Source organism: Balaenoptera ricei, chromosome 16 (genome assembly GCF_028023285.1).
Source record: "Balaenoptera ricei isolate mBalRic1 chromosome 16, mBalRic1.hap2, whole genome shotgun sequence".
Lineage (NCBI taxonomy): Eukaryota > Metazoa > Chordata > Mammalia > Artiodactyla > Balaenopteridae > Balaenoptera > Balaenoptera ricei.
Window position 1 is genome coordinate 111319213 of NC_082654.1, and position 24374 is coordinate 111343586.

Here is a 24374-nt window from a genome sequence, read left to right on the forward strand (position 1 = left end):
GTATGGAAATTATACATACTGGAAATTTTTAAAGTATATTTATAACACATGGTTGTGTACATTAGCTCTTTTTTGGTATATTGTATTGGTAATAAATCATGCAATTTTCTACCGATTACATTAGAATTGAGCTATATATACGTTCATAATTAGGGTACAGAAGAAATTAGAAACCATTATTATCAAATATTACATGGAAACAAATCATTTTTATGTTGGAAGAGATCTTTTAAGTCATCCAACTAGATGTATTTATGTTATTGATGAGGATACTGAGATCTGGAGCAATTAAGTCACTAAAGCCACCCATCTGGTTGATATTGGTACCAAGATTAAAAAATCAAGGATAATTGTTACTTTTTAGGCTGGGTAGTTTTCAAATTTACAAGTTTAAAACTTGTAAAGGTCTCAGTATAGGTCCACTCTATCTTTAACCATTAAAAAGGTTATGTTTTTTCTATTTAAGCAGAGCATTTTTTCCCTAAGAATAAGTAGATTAACATGTCTGTATATAATAAATTATGACCAAATGGGGTTATTCCCAGGAATGCAAAGTTGCTTCAACATTTAGAAACCATCAATGTAATTCACCTACATTAATAGGAAGATAATATGAGAGTCTGAATAGACACAGAAAAGGCACTTGACAAAATCCAACATCCATTCAGGATAGGAACTCTCAACAAACTGGAAGTAAAAGAGAACTTCCTCATTGTGATAAAAAGCATCTAGGAAAAATCTAGAGCTGACATCAGATTTAATGGTGAGATACTGAACATTTTTCCCTAAGGTCGACACAAGGCAGGATGTCCACTACCATCACTTCCATCCACCTTTGTACGAGAAGCCAGTGCAAAAGGCAAGAAAATGAAATAAAAGGAATAAAAATTTGAAAAGAAGTGAAATTATCATTATTTACAGATGACATGATTGTTTACACAGAAAATCCTAAGGAAACCACAGAAAAACTTTAAGATGGATAAATAAATTTAGCAAAAGCATAGGACACAAGGTCAACGTACAAAAATCAACTGTATTTCTATGAGCAGTATACAGAAAAATAAAAATTTTAAATGCCATTTATAATGTCATAAAAGAGAATAAACTATTTAGAATAAATTTACCCCCCAAAATATAAGACCGCTACACTAAAAACTGCAAAATACTGCAGAGAAATTTGAGAAGACTCAAACAGAGATTTATACCATGCTCATGGATTGAGAAACTCAGGATTGTTAAGACGTAAGATGTCAATTCTCTCCAAATTGATTTCTGGATTCAATGACATCACAAGTGAAATCACAGCAGGCACTCTGTAGAAATAATGTTGATTCTAAAATGTATATGGAAATGCAAAGGATCTAGAATGTTCTTCAAACATTCTTGAAAAAGAAGTACAAATTGGAGAACTTACACCATGTAATTTCTAGACTTACTATAAAGGCTATAGTAATCAAGACAGTATGGTATTAGTGAAAGAATAGATGACAGGTAAGGAGTAGAATAGAGAGTCTAGAAATAAACCATAAATATATGGTCAATGGATTTTTAACCAAGGTGGCAAGGTTTTTCAGTGGGGGAAAGAACAGACTTTTAAGAAGAAATGTTGCTGGAACAACTGGGTAACTATACAGGAGAGAGGGGCAGAAATGAACCGTAACTCCTACCTCACACCATACACAAATATTAATTCAAAATGGATCACAGACCTAAAAGTAAAAATAATAACAAAAAAGCCCCTAGGGGGAAAAAACATCAGAGAATATCTTTGCAGCTTTGGACTTGCAAGACCAAGATATCTTAGACAAGATACAAAAAGCACTATTCACACAGGAAAAAAATTTTGCTTTTCGAAAGACATTGTTAAGAAATGAAAAGGTGGGACTTCCCTGGCGGTCCAGTGGTTAAGACCGTGCTTCCACTGCAGGGGGCATGGGTTCCATTCCTAGTCAGGGAACTAAGATCCTGCATGCAGAAAGAAATGAAAAGGCAAGCCACAAAGAAAGTATTTGCAATTTAACAAAGATTTTTATCCAGAATACATAAAGAATTACAGCAACTGGATAATAAACGAATAACCTGACTTTAAAAATGGGCACAAAACTTGAACATTCACAAAAGACATTCACAAAAGAAGATATACAGATGGCCAATAAGCACATAAAAAATGCTCAACATCATTAGTTGTCAGAGAAATGCAAATTAAAACTGCAGTGAGATACTACTTCATATTCACTTAGAATGGCTAATACTAAAAAGATTGGCAGTGTCAAATATTAGAGAGGATGTAAAACAACTGGAATTCTCATACACTGCTGGTGAGAATCAAAAGTGGTACAACCACTTGGAAAAACAGTTTGGCAATTTCTTATAAAGTTAAATACCTACTCTTTGGCCCAGAAATCATATGCCTAGATATTTACCCAGGAGATGAAAATATATGCACACAAAGACATCTATAAGAATATTCACAGCAGTTTTATTCAAAATAGCCAAATGTAAACAACCCAAAAGGTCAAACAACAGGTGAATAGTTAAAGAAATTATGGTATATCCATACAACAAAATACTAACCAGAAGCAAAAAATAGTGAACTACTGATTCAAGCAACATGGATGAATCTCCGAGATACAAGAGTACATACTGCATGATTACATTTACGTGAAGTACTAGAACAAGCAACACTACACTTAGATGTTAAAAGCCAGAACAGTGGTTATCTTGCAGTGGGGGAAGGAGAGTGGCTGACTGAAAAGGAGTATGACAAAACTTTCTAGGGTGGTGGAAATGTTCTAACCACTGATCTGGGTAGTGGTTACAGAGGTGTATATATTTGTCAAAACTTATCCAACAATACACTTAACATCTGTGTATTTACTATATGTAAATTACATATCAATAAAAAGTCTGCTTAATTCTGTATATTAAATATCTGTTAATAAAGCAAAAGTATTGCATAGAAGGACAAGGGCTTAAATTGCCTCTTCTCTAGAGTATCCAAGAAGTGTTCCAACTCATGAGAAGCACAGATACAAAAGTTAAAGTTCCATGTGGAATCTAGAAAAATGGTACAGATGAACCAGTTTGCAAGGCAGAAATAGAGACACAGACGTAAGAGAACAAACGTATGGACACCAAGGCGGGGAAGTGGGGGTGGAATGAACTGGGAGATTGGGATTGACATATATACACTAATATGTATAAAACAGATAACTAATGAGAACCTGCTCTATAGCACAGGGAACTCTACTTCACTTTGCTGTACAGTAGAAACTAACACAACATTGTAAAACAACTACACCCCAATTTAAAAAAAAAAAGCTAAAGTTCCTCCTGTACAGCATCTAGTGTTTTGATTCCATTTTAAATGATTAAATCTTATGCAATTAAATTCCCCTTAAAGAACCAAAAGATCATTCTCCATTTTCTGGTTTAAACAATTAAATCTTGAGAAGTCTCATTTTTAAAATGGCTGTTTATTTTCACTCTACTTCTACTTCTACTGTCCCTACTACCATTGCTACAGATATTCCAAAAAGTGAGTGACTGGGGGAAAGAGGGCATTAAAAAATATTACCATAGGAAAAAATGTTGTTGCAATTATGACTTGAATGCGTTCAATCATTTAATAGTACATTAAAAGATATTTCACAACTTAAAAGAGAAAGACAGAAAGTAGATTAATGTTTGCTTAGGGCCAAGGGGGATGGGAGGGATAGGGTAGTGATGGCTAAAAGGCACCAGTTTCTATTTGAGAGGATGAAAATGTCCTAAAATTGACTGTGGTGACAGTTGCACATATGTGTGACTACATTAAAAACCACCAAATTGTACATATGAAATAGGTGAATTCTATGATATGTGAACTATATCTCAAAAAAGCTGTCATTTAAAAAAAGCCATTGAGATTCTGATTGGGATTGCATTGGCATCTATAGATCAATTTGGAGAAAACAGATATATTTACAATATTAATTTTTCCCAATACATGAAAATTATGTAGTTGTGCCCTTATTTGGGTCTTCTTTAGTTTCTCTCAACAATGTTTTATAGAATTTTATAGAGAAATTTGTACATAATTTATCAGATTTATTCCTGGGTAACTGATATTTCTGATGCTACTTACATAGTATCTTAAAAAAAAAAGAGAGAAAGCACTGAATTGTCCTAATGTGGGGTAAGAAGATGAATAGAGCATGATATGCATACCAAGTCATAAAAATTTTGAAATAAAAAATCACTACACGTGGTCTAACAAATAATTTTTTCTGATTTTAAAATTTATTTATGGAAAAGTCATACAAATATATAAAAATTAAATTACATTTAGTCACATTTGATAAACCACATTCAGAAAAAAGAATAAAATTATATAAACCTATATAATGTTATAAATCAATGCTACCTCAATAAAAATAAATAAAATTTAAAAATACATAAACCTGCAAATATTCTGGAAAAGTCCATGACAGGTAGACACCACAGTGAACAAATACATCCTGGTTTATATTTGTTAGGTTCCTTAGCTTACAGTGAAAACAGATACTGTTTAATTTTAGTATCTATATTTACCCAATATATGTATTTATTAGCAAAATGCTTTCATGGCAAAGAAATTTTATTTTAGAACGGTTAAGTTTACATCTAAAGCCAGTAACATTTAAAGTGTTTAAAGCTGTCCATCATATTGGTGCTACAGAGCCCTTATTATCCTTTAAATTCAAGTTAACTGAAATATTATTATCTAACTGCATTAATTAGTAGATAGTGAAAGCAGATGGTGGACTTTTCTTTCATAAAGTAAGTATTTGTTTTCTACTAAAATGAAATAGATATAAATCACACCTGGGCTTCAAGTTAACCTTGTTTGAGCTACTTAATGTTTCCAGATCTCAGTCTTTCACCTACCAAAGGAGGTTAGATGAAAACATGTCCATAGTCCCAACTAGCTTTAAAATTCTGTTAATTCTATAATAAGGAAACAGCAAAATACCATATGGTCTTACCATAGTTTAAGCAAACACAGTAGTGTATGAAAAACTAGATGTGTACAAAATGAAAGACTTAGTAATTATTAGTTTACACAAAGGATTCTCTACTTTTTTTACCCCAGAATTGGCAAGTTCCCTAAATATCATTTACACTAAACTTTTCAAAAACATACCTGATACTTACTGAAACTGCAAATGCATGATGTTTCTGAATCGTGATCTTATCTCTACTAATAATCATAGTTATCTCACACTGGAATTAGGATAAAAAGCATAGTATATATGAAACCATTTTAGAAGAAAGGCTATATATAACTGTAAGGTATTTTAGACATTTTGAAAAGTATCCAAATAAATAATATGTTCACAAATGGGGCTACTTTTCCTTGTCTGAGTGATGTGAGAGATAGAACTTTATCTCAAAGAGACTCTCAGAAATTATGTAACCCAGAAATTACATATCTATAATTAACTAAAATTTACTGATGAAAAAAATGATTTGATATGAAAATGTTACCTGATCAATAATAGAATTTAGCTTGGTAAGTAACAGAAATCCTCGGCCGTGGACGAGGTATTGTCCAAGGGTTGCCATGTGTGTCTCCTCCTCTTCTTCCTCCCTGGCCCCCACTCTCTGGACCACCGCATTGCAAAGCCGGTTGACATCGGTCAGAAATTCACGTGCCAGTGAGTTACTGTCAGTGCTCATGACCGAGCTGTAAAATAAGTAATACAAAAGAGATTAGAAAAACTAAAAATTATGTTTAAAAAACTATGTGTTTTTGTTGCTGTTTGTTTTTAACTGAAGACTGACTTTAAATTACTGGGCATTGGTATCTAACCTTATAATCTTTTCAGACATAGTTCCGACCTAGTCAGGGGCTCCTTAAATATTCCTACATGGCAGAAATTAGTCCTGGGTGTGAAATGGCTGGGTGGAACCACGCACGGGTACGTGAAAGCGCCGGGAGAGAAGACACTAGGGAGTGGTGGCAGTTAAGGTAGATGCTGACTTCCTCTCTTAAATGTCTCACTGTAGAATAAAAATAAACACATAACTTATAAAATATTCTTGCTGTACATGTTTTGAAAGATAAATGGGTCTTTTAAAAATATAAACTGTTTTTCACTTGATAGAAGCCACAATCACTAACCCACGTCCTCAAACACATGAGGGGTGGGTGGGGAAAAGATTTACCACCAGGTGAATAAAAATACAAGAATTCTAGCAGCTGAAGTTATGGCACTTCATTTCTTGCTACACATCTGAATCAAATAAAGGGCAGTGTGACATTTTAGGATTAAGGAAAACAGTATAGTAAAACAGACAAAAGAGACGCAAAACACAAATGTAAAGAAAAACATGTATAAATCTTCAGAAAAGGAAAAAGCATGAAGAACAAAATCCCCAAAGAATTTCAAAATAGTTTAATCTTAGGATTAAAGGTAATTTTGAGACATCCAGTTACCCTGAGACCCTTGTAACCTGACAGCTTAAATTAAATGAAATGTGTTTTGCAGTCTTCCTTCACCCTTTGGGGGAAAGACCTTCCATCGTCCCTGCTGAGAAGGCAGTGGGCCATGTGACTATGTCTACTGCCAAGAGGCACTGCCCGTCTCTGGGCCCGAATCAGCTGACAAACACCTGATTCAGGATCAGCCAACAAATACGATGGCTGCAAGATGTGACTCATATGGTGCAGCCTGCAAAGAGGCCTTGGCCAATCAAGTTTTCTTTCTCTCTCATAGGAATTTGGATTAGGAGCATAGTTGTGCTGGAAAGTCACAGAGAGATGACCTTGTGGTGGTCACTATGAGGTAGCTGAGGCTAACTGAGTGAAAATTAACCAAGAGGATGCAGAGAGAAACAGATAAACATGAAAGGGAGAGACCGAAGAAATTCCTAATACTACTTTGGTTCCTATTCATTCAAGAGTCTGATGGTTTAATTCCTGGATTCCCATCAGAATTCTAGGTATTGTTACAATAACAATCCCCTCTATAATATAACAAGTATCATTATTTTAAATATTGAACATTAGGAAAAGAAAAGTATAAAAAAAGGTACATCGCTCATTATCCCAAAATGCAGCAATAGCCGCTATTATTTATAATATTACTTCTTTATAAGCTTTTGTAAAGTAAAATTGTTCAATAAATCAAATAACCTGATTTATATTCAGTCCATATTCATCCAATTTTATTAATTTATTTCACTTAATCTGTCATTGATTTTAAGATACATAATTATTTAGTGTACCACTACAAAAGAAAAAACACTGCCAATTAAACTATAATACAATGCTTTCTTATCACTTAGAATTTTCCATACAATATCACCTTCTAGACCATCAGGACCATCCACCATGCAACATTTCTTAAGAGTGCTACCCTATTGTTCCGGGCATTTTCTTCCGAAGAGGCTGACATCATTCTGTAAGTTTTGATGCTGGTGGCTTTCTAAACCTTACCAGATGAGGTCGGTAGAAAATTTCAGAAAATAACCAGGAAACATTGAAAACTCATCAGATATAGTACAACAATTCATGTTACTCAACTGAAGCGCTGACAATGTGAACAGCTATGACCAAGGTCACCTCATGGGCACGCAAGAACAACTCTTCCACAAGTGCAGCCCTCTGACAGTGTTTCTAAGACACCATCATTTGCAAGGCACACTGCAACTTTAGGAACAATAAAAATGTGAAAAACTGAAAAACTGTGGCAATAATTAGGGCCTATCTTCAAGAAATTAAGATAATGAAAATTAACGTGAATTTTTAGACAATAAATGAGGAAATAATTTCAATCCCACTTCCCAAAAGCACAAGATGCCATGTCAGTAAAAAGTATTATAATATATGCAGAAACATTTTTCCTGATTTAAAAACGTGTATAAAATATGTACACAGTTACATATATCGGGTATTACATATAGATGATCTATTACCTGCTTGTTTCATTTAGATATTTCGGAAATCTTTTCCCATGAGCTCTCTTTTACTCTGTTTAATAGCTGCATGCTTACTCTTTTTAATACATTCCACTGCATGTATATATTACATATAGTTCATATATTTCATTATTAGATGTACTACCACTACGTAGCCAATCTGTCACTGTTGAACATTTAGGTTATTTCTAGTTTCTTATTATCATAAACAAAGCTGCAATAAACATCCTTCCAATATTTGCACATTTATCCTATTATTTCCTTGAAGTAGAAATTGCTGTTACTTCATATAATAGGCTTCACACATTTCTGTTAGGTTTATTCCTAGGTGTTTTATAGTTTTTGCCATTATTCTGAATGGGATTTTATTTTCCATTATATTGATACATTCTTACTCGGATAGAAAACTGGTATATAGGAGGCCTATAGGAAGTAGATTTATTTTGAGATATCCAAACTTTACTCATATGTCCAAACTTCTTACTGAACTCTCTTATTGATTTTCTCAGAATTTCCAGATATAAAACCCTATCATGTACAAATAACAAAAATTCTGAATTTTTCTATCCAATATTCACACACTTTCCACCCTTTCAACTGCATTAGTACTAGCAGAACAACACTGGTAGGGGTGATGGGGACACTTTTGCTTTGCACATTAAGAAATACTTATTTCTTCCTATGCATCTAATAGGAATGCTGAATTTACCTATTGCCTTTCAGCCATTCTGAATGTCAACTGAAAAGATGATTGCATGGTAATTTTTAAAGATTTTTTTGGAATATTTCAAATACCCAGAAAAGTGCAAAGAACATATAACATGAGGTTATAGCCAATGCTCAGACCTCAGATCTAGCAAGTATTAACATTATGCTATGTTCCGTTCAGTTCCCATGTGTGGGTGTGTCTGTGTGTGTGTGTATGCGTGTAAAGAAATCAAAACTTATAGTACAGGAAAGCCACACTCCACCCACACCTTTTCCATACATATTTTTATAATTTTGATATGTTATAGCCATAAAATATTCAGTATTGTTTTAGTTATTTTTAACACTTTATATAAACAGTATATTATAGGGGGGTGGGATGAATTGGGAGATTGAGATTGATACATATACTCTACTATATATAAAACAGATAACTAAGGAGAACCTACTGTAAAGCACAGGGAACCCTACTCAGTGCTCTGTGGTGACCTAGATGGGAAGGGAATCTCAAAAAGAATGGATATATGTGTATGTATAACTGATTACTTTGCTGTACAGCAGAAACTAACACAACGTTGTGAAGCAACTATACTCCAATAAAAATTAATAATAAATAGTATAATATATGCATCATTTCATAACTTTGCTTTTCCCTTTCGACATTAAGTTCATTCCTTTAAACCATCGTGCAATATGCCATGGTATGAATAAACCACAATTTACATATCTAGAAAGTTTAGCTGTTTTCACTTTGGGGTTTAAAAATTTAATGTCACATAACTATATAGTTTCAAAGTCTTGGACTGAACCAAGGATTTTGACTGCTAATATATGTTACATTAAATACTTACCAATCTTTCAACACTTCTGTAACATTTAGGGTCTTTATGATTTGAGCTCATGAACTAGACGAAACAAATAATCTTAGAACAAAGCTTGACCTACCAAAAAAAAAAAAAGGAGAAAGATATTAACAGCAATAGTAAAACAAATATTTTTAACAACTGAAGTTCTGACATAAAAACAAGAGGCCAGTCTTCATATCTGATGTATGAAACAGACAACGATTTTTTTGAATCTCAAGAACACACTAAAAAAATGCCTGTAGCTTCAAGAATGGTGTCTTGAGAGATGGAGTCTTGGAACATATTTGATCTGAAAAAGGCAACCTGACTGTAGCTCCCCATGGCTCTTCTCCCAACCCCCAACTTATAACCTCCAGGTAAATCACTACAAAGGAAGGAGAATCAGGCAACATCAGTCTTCTTAACAATGAAATCTAGGTTGAGGATATATGAGAATTCAGAAAATACTACAGCCAAACAATGAATAAACCACCACCAAATTTCCTATCCTTGTTGAATTTTTAAAAATGAATTAACTTTTGTGTATAACACAGTGAAGGCTATTTCTAGGATACCAAAGGATAAATTCCTACTTCTGGGGTAGCAAGAAGGTGCTTCTCTGTAGTTTTCTCCTTCTCTATAGTTTTTACCAGGCAGAGGCATGAGAAAAAATTTCCTTATTACAGTTATAAGGCAAACATAAAGGTTTATTTTGAACCACAAGTTTATAAAATCGAAACACCTTTAATTGCTTTAAAATGCTCACATCTAGAGAACTGTCTTGAATTCCTTTCAGCTTGACAAACAGTTCTTGTACCACACTATTCTAGGCCCTTGAGAATAAAGTAGGCAGGAAATAGGACAGAGTTGCTGTTAGACTACATAGGACTTTGTGTGAATTAGGGAAAAAACACTTCCTCCTAGGCTGAGGCAGCCCATGGCACACAGCTAACAAAGCACAGGCTAGACTTCAGTCCTACTCGCCGCTCCACTGGCCAAGCACCAGTGCATCAACTGCTCAACCAAACGAAAGAGCCCTGGAATGGATGGAGTCTCAAAACACCTTCCAGACCTGCTCCTACTGCATCATCCCTGCAGTTTTAACTCTAAAATTTGGGCGGGGAAATTATCAATCAAATCATGAGCATGAGGAGGGCTTGTACGAATTGAGCTGACTACTGGCGCCCTCTGGCTTGGACTGCTACAAGGTGGAGCCATTCAGCTCACGACACTGAAACGATTCCAGCTTACTCAGCCTGGCCATTAGAAATGAAAGCTGACAGACAACTGGATCCATCTGTTTCTCTCTCTTACCGAGGGACATTTCTAGGCCAAGCTGAGGGATTTTTCTAATGCTCTTAAACTGACATGGCTTCTTTATCTCCATATTTTACACAGCCCAGCTTGGCTATCCATGGAGTCTCACTCCATCCAAGACCGTAATCCTATCTGCCAGCACCATCAGCTGTGCCCTCCTTCACTCTGCCATGACGCTTTATTCACAGCTGTATTCTAACTTTTATCACCCTATATTATGCTGGGTGTCCATAAAGTCTGAAAATACAGGTTTTAAAAAAAAATAAATTGAAGATGTGCTTAGGACAATATATATTTTTGCCCCTGTTTCCAAACTACATGGACACCCTGTAGCTACTTATCTATATGACTGTCTTACCTCCTAGGTCATGAGTTCCTTAAGGCCAGGAACCCTGTCTTATTACTCTTTGCACTTTATAGCTATCATGCCAAATTTTAAATTCATCATCATTACAATTTTCACCTTCTAATACAACTATTGTTATAGTGACATAATAAATAAGACTTGCTCCCAACAATATTACTAGAATTTTTATATTCTTAAAATTTACCATAAATGAAAAGCATAATAACAAAATGCCTCTAATCATATAAATGACCTTCCCAGAAAAATAGTACGTTTCACTTTCTCTAATTCAGTGACTGGTACAGTGTAAAATATAAATGCCCAAAACAAAACAAAACCTGACAATGTATTAGCTATACCCCCTAGTTTTATGTCATCAGAAATTTCATCAATATGCCATTTAATTAAACAAATGTTTATTGAGCATTCATTATACGCCAGCTACTACTTTTGACACTGAGTATAGAGCAAAAGTAAAATCCCTACCCTCATGGATTCTAGTGGGGTAGAGACAGAAAAAATAAACCTGTTGTAATGTCAGGTAGTAGTACTAAGCGCTACGAAACAAAGTAAAACAGAATAAGGGTACAGAGTGACAGGAATGCGACTTCAGATAGGGCTGGCGAGGAATGTCTGAAGACGTGACATCCGAGCAAAACCCTGAATGACGTAAGAAAACAGCCCACGTGAGTATCCGGGGAAAGAGCATTCCAGGGCTCTGAGATTAGTGTACGTTTGATGCACTGGATACTGAGTAACGAGAAGAAAGAGAGAAGTTAAACATTACCACAAGAGAGAGAAAAGTCTCTCGCTCCTACTTCTCAGGGACTGAAGTAAGATGTAGAAAGAAGAAACAGGAGTGTTCCTCTGGAACTGTCTCTCGCGAGGAATGGAAGCCTCCTTGCTGCCCGCCCTCCTTTCCTTGCCTACCCCCCCCCCCAAAAAAAAGAGACAGAATAGCGCCGTTCACGGATAGGTAAGACTAGTTGGGAGGGAAAATAAAGTTCGCCTTTAGCTATGTCAAGTTTGACAGGTCTCTCAGGAAGCAAGTAAAGGATATCAAGCAGGCAGCTGGATATACCCAACTGGAGTTCAGGTGGGAGGCTGGGACTGGTGAGTCAGTTTGGGAGTTATCAGCATATAGATGGAGTTTAATGAGACCAGATGGATGGAACAACCCAGAGCAGTGTTGCCTGGCAGAACATCCTGCAATGATGGGGGCTGTGCCTAGTGGCTACAGTATTGAACAGCGGGGACCCAGAGAATGAGTGTAAGTGGGGCAGAGAAGAGGTTCTAGGACTGAGCTCTGGGGTTAACACCACTGACTCAGGGAGGTTCCAGCACAGGAGACCAGGAAGAAATAACATGTGAAGCGGGAAAAAAAAAAAAATCAAGAGAGTGGTCCTTCCCAGAAACCAGGGGAGGAAAACTTGAAACAGGAGAGACTGATCAACTGTGTCAAATATCGCTGAGAGGTTGAGTAAGATGGAAACTGGGAACTGACCGCTGGATTTAGCAACACTGAAGTTACAGACAGCCGTGTCAGAGAGTGGCCTCAGTGGAGTCGCAAAGAGTGGTGAAGAAATGGAGGCAAGGGGTTTAGAAAACTCCTTAGAGAAGCTCTGCCCAAAAGGGTAGCAAGGAAATGGGTGGTAGCTTGAAAATACATTGGATAGGGGAATTGTTGTTGGCTTTTTCTTTTTTTTTTAAGAAAAAAAGATATAACAGCACGTTTGTAAGCTGAGATATCACAGCATGTTTGTACAGCATGTTTCTCCAACAGAGAAAGGAAAACAGATGAAAAACCAGAATGAGAGGAGATAGTATCAGGGACAGTGAGGAGGCAAAATGAAGAGGATCCAAGTGCAAGTGGACGGGACGGTGACAGTTCATCCGGTGGAGTAAGAAGCACGACAGAGCTCATGAGTACAGATGCAGGAAGACTCGTGTATCTGGCAGTGGGAGGACCAAGATTTGGAGGCTTCTATCTTCTCGGTGAAATAAACCACAAGTTTACCAGCTGAGAGTCAGAAGTGGGAGGTGTTTTAAGCTGATGAGTGGAACAGGGTCAAAAGTGCAGCCCCTAAGAGATTTCCCACACGGCTGCCAGTTAGTAACTAAGATCAAGTTCCGCGGTTTAGTAACTGTACCCATACTACAGTTCCACTCTCCAGTGTGTCCCCAAGAACAGAATGATAGAACAGATGATGTCAAACACCTCGTGGAAATCTACGTATGTTACAGCTGCAGCGTTCTCCTGATGTGTATCTGTACATCCCCATCAAAAGTAGAAACTGGGTGATCGGCATGAATTCGTTTTAGAGAATCCCCTTAACCTTTACTGCCCATCTGGTCCTTCTGTAAACGTCTGCAAATCTTTTAAAATGATCGCTAGAATCTTTTGTGAAGGTAACTTCAAACTCACTAAAATCTATGGAATCTACATTCTTTTTTATAATTTTGGAACTTTATTCCTCCACAGTCTTCTGAAATTTTTCAAATTTACCATAATAACTCAAAGATTACCAGTTCAGCAATGACATTAACAAATTTTCTCAGAACCTGAACCTGAGATGTGAATTCATTTAGAGCAACCAGAGATTCTGATACAATCTCCTCCTCACTCTTGGGCTTAAATTTTCTATTATTCTTCTTACTTCTACCCTTATTAGTCTGTGTGTAGATTGTTCTTCGTGTCAGAGAAGACAGAAAGAAAACAGAAGTTGAGAAGTTTCACTTACTCTCTGTATCTGATTATAGGGTCAGTTTGTTTCAAAGAAGAATCTATTATTGGCCTGTTGTTTTCATCTTCTATATATAAAATGTAAAAAGGTCAGCCTTAACCTTTTTCAAAACCTCAGCTCATTATTTTCAGAGGTTTGTGTTCCTCTTTTATATATAAATAATTTTGTTTTTGTTATTTGTTTCATATCCTTCTTTCCTTCTTCTGCACATGTTATTTTAAAATCTGAGTTCATTTGGCCACTTTACCTCTACCTTTCTTCACATATTATTTCCAATTGTTCCATAAAGACCAGTCCATGGTCATCTTACAACCACTTTCCCTTCTAGAAACCATATCCATGGCACCTTACCTATCTTTTCTTTGAAATTTAGGAACTCTGTATTTCCAATTCTCTATATTCCAGCTTTGCTTCATATTCTTCTTCCTGTTTATTATTTATTCATTTAGCTATCATTTACTAAACACTCCCTTTGAAAGCAGTCCCAGTCTCTGCCCCTCAGGAAGATCACATTATGGTGGCAAAGGCAAACCAACACACAGGGTACTGCATACTGATAAGGAGCACTGAACCCAATTTGAGGAGTCGGGGAAGCTTCATAAAGGAGATAATCTTCAAGAAAAAGTAGAACAGGTAAAGGGAGAAAAGGAGAGAAGAAAGGCATTACAGACAGGAAGAGAGGCTCAAGTCAAGTCCTTGGAAGAATTACAATAAGTTTGGTATCAAAAAGCAAAATGAGAAGCAGGAAAACAAGGATGGAGAGAATAGTGACCAAGGATAAATAAAAGGATTTACTGATGTGCTGAAAACGTGAATTTCTGATGGTGTCAATTTCCTCAGCTATTTGAGATTCTCCAGCAGCATTCAGCTGCTTGGATCTAACAGGAGAGAATACAGATTGTATCACTGATCTTGATGAGGGTTTTGGTGGGTGGAGGCAGCAGAAGCATAAGTGGAAGGGAATCAGGGGTAGAGGTGAAAGAACAATCCATATGGTCAAAATGTGTACGGGCTGGGTAGGGAAGAGAAAGACGCCAGGCAAATGTTGACACACAGGTAATCAATCCCTATGAGAGAGAACAGAGAATGGGCTACGGAAGACACTGGAATTCGCAGATTTTTGAAGCAAGCAGTTCCAGATGATGACAACATCCAGCGTGTGACCCTGCAAGTCAGTGTCTGAGGTGAAGTGAAAGGTCACTGTAGCTAAGTAACCATGAAGCTAGTTTTCTGGACAACAGGTCACTGTAAGCTCTTGAAAGCTCCTTGATGACAGGGAATTTTTCTGTTGCATTTACTGCTAAATCTACAGCATCTAGAATAGTACGTGGCACAGAGAAGGCAATCATTTGTGGAATTTGTTGAATGAATGACATGACTTTTCTCTCAGGATTCCCATTATGTTCACTGTCTAACTAAGCCCTCACAGTGGGTCAAAATTAGGCTCAGAGTATCAGCTCCCCAATTATTTCCTTTACCTTCTGGAAATGAAATGGTCAACAACATAAGTTTTGCTTTATTGAGTGAGACTTCCCACGACATTTGGATAGCTGACTTTGATATTTTAGCTCTGATCTGCTTCTGTGATTAATTTCCACAACCTATTATCCAAAAGATCACAGAATTAAGCTCTCACCCTCAGTCTTGTGGATTTTCAAACATTTATTTTCTTGACATATAGAACGACTACACCTGCCCCTACACCAAGCCATTACTACATACATTCTTCACTTTTTGGCATTTGAAAAGACCTTGTCACTTCTGTGTTTTAATCAGTGCAACCAATGATATTACATTTACCATTGAAGACAAAATCTCAAGCTCAACAGGACTTCCCTGGTGGCGTAGTGGTTAAGAATCCGCCGGCCAGTGCAGGGGACACGGGTTCAATCCCTGGTCTGGGAAGATCCCACATGCTGCAGAGCAACTAAGCCCGTGCGCCACAACTACTGAGCCCGCGAGCCACAACTACTGAAGCCCACACACATAGAGCCAGTGCTCCTCAACAAGAGAAGCCACTGCAATGAGAAGCCCAGGCACCACGACGAAGAGTAGCCCCTGCTCGCCGCAACTAGAGAAAAGCCCGCGCGCAACGAAGACCCAACAAAGCCGTAAATAAATAAATTAAAAAAAAAAAAATCTCAAGCTCAACAATATGGCAAGAAGCACTCTAAAGGTCACCAAGTTTCCTTCTCAAGAACTGTCACATAACAAGTGGCCATGGTGATAAGAAGGGTGGAGTCCATTGTGCTACAGTTCACTTTTTCACTAATTCATTCATTCATTCATTCATTCAACCAATATTTATTACTTATTCAATAAATATTTACGAGTCTGATTACTCATTCTATTTTTGTTAGTTTCTGAATCTGTTCTGAATAGTCAGATTGTCAGCACTGTGACAGTGGTGAAAACAAAGGTGGCAGATTTGGAATCAAGCAATTACTAACCAGTCACACAGAGGTGTGTGAAGTTTGGCTTCCTTTTCCATAAAATGTCTATCCCATAGCGTTGCTATGTGGATCTTCGGAGATTATATAATATCAGTAAACATTCTTAGAATATGTTGTATGTAGTTCTATTTTAAATGCTTGGCACTAGCTGAACATGTTCCAACAGAGAGTGCCATCTGGAGGAAGAAAAGATCACTACAACCTTTCCTCACAGACCAGTTAGCATGGAAATGTTAATGTTCTGCTTTATGATGATGTAGTTTCCAAGGAAACACTGAAAATAAAAGCAGAGGGTACCTGCATTTTTTATCTTTTCCCTACCTTGTGACTTCTACAGAAAACAAGAAGTAAAAGGAAAAAGACAAGAAAAAAAGATTATAACAATGAAGTTTATTCTTATAGCCTGATTAAAAAGCATATTTTTTTTCTCATCAAACAGTGCCACCTGAAGGACTCAATTCCTAATCTTTCATCAAGTGCCAAAAATCCTGGTAAACTGTCTTTTAAAATAATACTATGTACTTGCCTAAATCTGTTAATTACAACAGTATTAGAGAAATTGCCATTAGAAAGAATATTTTTCAGAAATGAACTATATACCAAAAAGGAGGAGAGTACTACAAATCACAGGACTATTGTGAGGCTTAAACAAAATAATGCACAGAATAATTAGTACTCAATGAATTCTGTTGAATCAGAATCTGTTACGATTTGAAGCAGCCTTCATGAAAATAAGGGTTGGTTCATATGGACGCTTAACTATGCTAAATCCCATCTCTCCAGAGTTCAATATATATTGATTAGAGACTAATTAATGACATTCCCAAAGATCTCACACATTCTTTGCAATACATTACTAAAAATCAAAAAAACTTAGGAGGAGAAAAATGATAACGCTATTTGCACAATTTCGTAAATGACACGAATAAAGGAATAAACATGAATAAGTTAGAAGCGTACATTTGCACAATGGCAGAAACTTAAGACATCATATTCTCCAACCCCACATTCTACAGGTGACAAAAAGTGAAGCCAACAGGTTCAAGATCCCATGACAGTTGTCTTGGGAGTTAAACGATATTTTTGGAGCTAATTAACTAGAACTAAAATAACCCAAGTTTAGAAGACACAGCCTTTCTTCTGTCAGGTCAATTAAAAATTAGACAGTGGGCAAAGAAGTTTCCTTAACACCAAATGCTATCTCTAAATGTTACCCAGAACCTTTACTCAAGTCCACTAGTTTGCAATCTGTACACCAGGAAACAAGATTTAAAAATCTCTCTCTACACACTTTTGTAACCACAACACAGAGCCATATGTTTGAAATACAGGAAACTTGTGTGGGAGAGGGGAGAAGATACTACGAACTGAGCTTGTTCAGATCAACAGAATTCTCTTTAAGGAATAAGCTAGTTAAGGCATATCGGTTGCATTAAATTATACAACATTTAAGCAAGCACATGTCTGTTAATTTAGGTTTTACCCTGTAAATTTTTGGTCATACTACATATGTTAAGTAATAACCATCAGAATGATTCCCAACTACAGACTTAAGACAGAAAGTTTATTAGGATACTATTTACATACCAAAAATTTTTTTCTTCTTGCAAGTAGTTTGTTTTCTTTTTTTTTAATTGAAGTATAGTTGATTTACAACATTATATTAGTTTCAGGTGTACAGCATAGTGATTTAATATTTTTATAGACTATTCTCCATTTAAAGTTATTATAAAATAATGGCTATATTTTCCTGTGCTGTACAATATATCCTTGTTGCTTATCCATTTTATTATGTATATTTTTATTAATATAAGCATCTTTACAACCTATGTTATAGTAGATAATAAATATTCTCTTGAGAAAATTGAAGTAAAATTTGATAGTCATTGAATATGAAAAATTAAAATATATTTTGTGGGCTTATTTTTATAAAATTCTTGGAATTTAAAATGAGAGTTAGGGGGGACTTCCCTGGCAGTCCAGTGGTTAAGACTTCGCCTTCCAATGCAGGGGGTGCGGGTTCGATCCCTGGTTGGGGAGCTAAGATCCCACATGTCTCGGGGCCGAAAAAACCAAAACAAAACATAAAACAGAAGCAATACTGTAACCAATTCAATAAAGACTTTAAAAATGGTCCACATCAAAAAAATAAATAAAATAAAATGAGAGTTAGGAAAGGTTGTGACACTTTAACAAAGCTCTAAATTAAACAGCTGAATCAGAGATCTGTTAAAAACCACTTCAGCAATAAGATAAATCTTTTGCGCACAATCCCGTAATTACTGATAAGTCACGACACTTGAGGAGGATGCTCAACTTCCATTTAATCAATAACTTCAGCAGGAATTAGAACAGTTGTTTTAGACTAGAGCGGTTGTTTGAGCTCAGGCCCTTCTTGACAAATACTGAACTTGACTTTCTGAATTCTGCTTTAAAGAATATCTGATTGGAAGTCAGGATGTCACACACACATCCTTATGAAGTTTGGACTGTGGCCTCCAGCTCCTTAGATACTAATGTGGTCTCATGAAAAAAATGTCATTAAGCCATTGAACTCCGCCAGACCCTACAGAGTCTGAGTAACTCCCCCAGACCCCCTGGGGAACTGAACTGACAGTTCCAATTTGGACTGCTAACAACACAGCTGGCCGCACCGCATCCCCCCCCCAGTACCCTGTCAGGCAAGGGGAGAAGGTGTGCCTGCACCGCCAAGCCATCTGAGGTGCCTCTGATGGTCTGGGGAAAGGGCTCCGAAAGTAGGGTAGCAGCATGTGAGGCAAACAGTAGGCCAGCTAAGCTTGATGAGGTAATCGCAGCACCTCCCCAAACCTTCTTCCCGGGCTTCTCCCACAACGCCACTCTCAGGTATACTGTAGATTAAACAGCCTTATGGATATAAATACCTCATATAACGTTGTCTATAAGGGCAAATCGTTTACAGTCTGAATAACTATCTTAGACATGAACCTTTGGAACACAACCATTTATAAGAAGTAACTGCCATCCTTAAAGTTTTTTCAACTAACACTGAAGTAAGTAACAAGTTGACTGCCAGTAAAGGAAAACTGCCATGGAGTTTACATTTTATGAATTATTTGAGAATGAAAATCTATTAGAGAATCAACACACAGAGAGTTAAATGATCTTAGTACCTCCTCAGAATTTTATAGATAAGAACCCTAAGGCAGATGGAGGTTAAGAGATTTCCCAAAAGTCATAGGGCTTCACACCTGGGTCTTCAGATCCTGTCCAATGTTCTTCCTAATACTGCATGAAATTTTTGAGAGACTTCTCACAGCCCAACTATGTCTTTTAGAATGCTACCTGTCAGAGCATTTTAGTGATTAGGTCTGGCACTAAGTGCAACTGTAATTAGGCAGTAACCCTGCCTGTCTGTCTGTCCTCCAGGCAATATATCCTGCCACCCTAGTCTTCTACAGGTTCATGTTATCCTTTTCCATATGCTTCCCCATTTCTCATTTACATCAAGAAGTGACCTGAAAAAAAGAAAATTCTGCTCCTCCTAGAAACAAGTATTTACATTTTAACAAGAAGTAACACCTTCAGCTCTAGCCAGGATTGTAACATAAGAGGGGTAAAAGTTGGCTCTGACCCAGGTGTTCCATATTAAAAACATAGGACTATATATATATAGCGGCCATCAAGCAAGCCACCGAGGATAAGAAAATAACTACAGTGTGATGGGGTGCACTGTGGGAGGGGGGCAGGGGACTGGTCATTTTGGTTTGCTGGGTCATACTCCCTTCTTTGGTATGTTATTTGGTATATTCTAAGCTGACTGAGTTTTCTTCACACTGATGCTTGAGTGGAGAGAAGGTGTAAGGATTCTTTTCTCTTTAGGTTTGGTTTTTCATATAAACTCTAAAGGGACTTCGCAGTACAGAATGTTTGACGCAGTCAGTTCCAAAGGGTCTAGGGCGGGATGGGGAGAAAGGTTGTGTCCAACTGGACTCTGCCAGAAATGAATGCACGAATGACGAATGCCCAGGAATCTCTGGAAAGTAGATTGCTACCTAAGTTCTAGTCCTTTCCTAAAACCACTTAATAGGGTTCTATTACATAAACAGTAGGATTTTTATTCTCTTTACCTTGTCAGTTTACAATTCAATGAAATAAGTATATGTGCACTGCTTTCTGTCTCTGTTGCCAATGGCTTCTCAGCTGGCTGTAGCTTTCAAAAAATTTCCCTAATCAAAACAGGACTTCTTCAAGGCTTGGGGGGAAAAAGTTCTTTTATCTCAGTCCTTGGGAGAGTTTTGTATGCAGTAGCCTGGACCCAGGTGATAGGTTGGTTTGAAGCCTTTTTGTTTTTATTTCTGCTGTATCAAAGCCAAGAACCATCAAATGAATGATGAAAATGGAAGAATGAAAGGTGATTCAACCCTCTTCTTGACTTTGCTCCTCCATTCTCCAATAGAAAATGATAGTTAGAGAACTTTTAATCTCGCTTGAAATCACTGCCTGGTTGTGAATGATTCTTAACTGCTCATTTTCCTTGGGAGCTCCTAGGTCTTTCTCACCTTAGAAAGTAGCCCAGGCCTGCCAGCCGAGTGCAAGGAAGCTGGAACAGCCGGAACCTTCCTTCTCTGTGCACCCACCTGCTGAGGCTGTTTCCGAAGTGCTCTCGGCTGGTGTGGGAGCTCGCTGCTCCTGGCACACGTGCCTTCCCCACTGTCCCCACACCTCCAAGCGCTCTTGCTGCCTATGGCTGATATGTCATGGAAGAAGGCAATGCACCGAATGGGACACAACTTGAAAACACGTGGAAAGGAGAGCGGAAAGGACTTGGACCACGTGAGGTCACGCTTCATGCCCTGATGGTTCAGAATTTTACACCTGTTTGTAAAACTTAGCTCTTGGTGGGAAAAGCAGAAAATTTAAAAATGTTTCGAGAAGCTTAAAAATATATATATAGGACCATAATAATCCTTAACTAGTAAATATGGAAGAAAATGTTTATACTGTTCCTACTTTTATTCTGTATTATGCATTTAGGCTAAGTCAAAGTACAAAAATGTGTTGAATGAAATATTTTCAAATTATGTAGAATTGTGTAGGCTGTTCAAATAAAACTCAATAAAATGATCTGGCGGGGGAAGGATCGAAATCTAAGAAAGCAATGGCTCCAGAAAAGTGCACATACTATTTTTTTCACATTTCAGGGAGCCAACAAATACCACCGCCTGTTTCCCTCCCCTTCCCCAAACCGGTGAAGTCTTGATTCTTGCTTTCCTTCACAGCTGCTTTGAAACCAGTGATTGGCCCAAAGAGGAGAGGTCATCCTGGCTCCTTGTATGACAAAACTGGCCAGGAAATAAAGGAAACCCAGGAACAGTGTAGCAAGGCAGAATTTTAAAAGAAATTCTGAGGAAGTCACACCCAAACGTATTAAACTTAAGCCCTTCAACAAGCAGTTCACTTTCTCTAAACCAAACAAATTGGGCAACGAGATAACTCAGAAGAACCTGTGTTTGATCCTGAACACCATAAAAGCATGGAAATTCTGAGACACTGTGGTTATAGCAAGGCTGCACTAAAAGGAACTCTGAAGGCCCATCCAGGTAAAGCATCTCCCCTGGCTTTACATCCCTACTAGAAGGAATTGTGCTAGAAGTTTTATACTGAATAGTTCATCCATCTTCATAATAGATCTCTAGATTTTCACAGAATGATAATGATGATGATACACCTAACACCCACCAAGATCAACTACTACACAGCAGGTACTTCTGTAAGCACTCTCCTAGAGTGGCTGGTTTAATCCTCACAACCATCTCGTAAGTACAAATACTGATATATCCCTACTTGTCACGTGTTGGAAACTGAAGCACATGAGGTTAGGTAACTGCTCAAGGTCACAGAGATTCAAGTGTCAGAAGCAGGATTCAGACCCAGGCCATCTCTCTGTACTCTGTATACAAATGTCTATTCTCCAAAACAGTGACTCCTACCTCCATCAAACCAGCTCTTCCTTCCTCACTCCTATTTCAATTAATGGCCTCTACCCAGTCACTCCGGGAAAAAGAAAAAAACAAAAACAAAAACAGAATAGCACTTCGTCCGGGGCCTAGTCAATTTTTCCTCTTGACAGCTTGCTGGTTCACCTCTGCATCTGTTACTTGCTACCTCTATGACCCTGGGTACTTGACTTCCTCTAAATCTCAGTTTCTTATCTATAAAACTGAGTTCCTAAGGGCACCTCAAGTTGTTGTGAATATTAAAACTAAATGAGACAGCGCTGGGCCCGGCAGATTGTCGGAAGATCAATAATTAGTAGCTATTATGATCATCATCTTGAGTCTGGTCCTTCCCCTCTAAACTTACGCTTAAGCATTCTCCGGCCCTCATCTCTCTCACGTGCCATACCAGCAACCTCTTATTTGGTCACCGAGTCTGGTCTATTTTCCATTCACTTCAAATTCTACAACAGCTAAAAATGTCAGCCACATTCCTTAAAAATCATAAATGACACTCCAATTCCTAGGGAATAAGATTATCATGCTATGGGATTATCATGCTATGGGATTCCCTTCCCCATCTAACCTTTTTAATCTCTCAACACATCCCAAAACACACTGTACTACCCCATAATTCCTCCTAAGGGTACATACTTTCTCAACACCATTTCACTGTTGTTGCTGTTGTTTTTTTAAAAATCCTGTTGCTGCTGCTACAGAAATTCCCATTGATTCCCAATTACTTTTCTACATGCCTTAATCCTAGGACTCACCACATTGCATTACAGAATTATATTGTTTCTTTCAAAGCTTGATTATACTTTCCTTAAGAAGGGAAATCAGGTCTTATTTGTTTAAAAAAAAAATCATTTGTGCCTGACACACTGTCACAAATGGGAAGAGCTCAATAAATTAAAACCAATTCATTTAATACTAACTTTGATAGGAAACATTTTGTAATTCAAATTCCTTTAGGAAATCTTCCCACAGCTAAAGCATGGAGAAATCAACAGGCACGTTTACAAAAGTCTTTCTCCATTCCACAGCAAGAATTTGATGTATTAAGGAAGTGCTACAGAAACACCTAAAAACCTTACCAAAATTTTTTGATTATTAAAAACAAAAAACTTCAGCAATAAAATCTTGAATGTTTATTCTTCCTATGTTAAAGAGTATAATTCAGAGTTTACAGTTTCAAAGTTCTTTCAAATCAGTAGTAGACATGATGGTTTTCCATACCTCCCAAAGAAACACTAAAAAACATCTTGGAGCCTTATCCTAAAGGTGAAATGAAAAAATAAAAAATAATTTATAGAGCAACATCATAATGATCCACAGTTTTTAATATATACTTTGCATACGGTAAAAGAGTCTGCAAAATAAGTTTCAGAAATACTGAACGTAGATATTTACAAGCTTTAAAGACCCCTTGCAAATGTACATAGTACTAGTTTCCTCATTCCTCTGTAATTCTTACAGACACAATGAAAATTCGCTTCCCTTCTAAAGAAGAAGATTTAGCTGAGGCAATTATAGACAAATGTGTTTACTGTTAAAAAAACATTTCACACCAAGAAAAATAACAGTGAGACCAAACTGAGATCCAGTTGTTTCATCTATTGTTCTCTAACCATTCAAGAAGATAGACAGACAGCAGGAAAGAAAGGCACAGGGGTTGGGAGTGATAGAGAACAGAAATAAAACAGGAATATGTACTAAACACTTCCTGAGCGAATGCATTTCAAATTCAACCTACACTTAATATTTTTTTTCGACCACATTGGTATCATTACAATCTAGTTTCTATCACTGTGATCTATATGTAGACACGTGCAAAGAAAATGGTTAAAGTTAGAAATAAACTACACACTAGAAACCAAACCCTTCTGTTTTCCATGTTGTATAAGGCATCTTTTGGCTATGGGATTACTTTCTCAAAATGCATTAAAATGTTCAAGAAGTTGGTGGTATAGGAGAAAGAATACTAGACTGAAAGTCAAGAGACATTCGGTTTTCTGTTTTGCCTCAAACTCTTTAGC

General features: G+C 37.0%; 1 protein-coding gene across 6 annotated transcripts in view; it reads right to left on the minus strand.

Annotated features, from left to right (window-relative positions):
• The window catches only part of LYST (lysosomal trafficking regulator), a 202393-nt gene that overhangs the window by 149169 nt on the left and 28850 nt on the right, over positions 1–24374 (minus strand). For all 6 annotated transcript variants that reach the window (XM_059899076.1, XM_059899079.1, XM_059899078.1 and 3 more), the window contains exons 2-3: positions 9504–9593; positions 5509–5707 (exon numbers count right to left, since the gene is read on the minus strand). In XM_059899076.1, the coding sequence (XP_059755059.1) occupies positions 5509–5700 (192 nt within the window). In that variant the 5' untranslated portion in view covers positions 5701–5707; positions 9504–9593. The remainder of the gene's footprint in view (positions 1–5508; positions 5708–9503; positions 9594–24374) is intronic.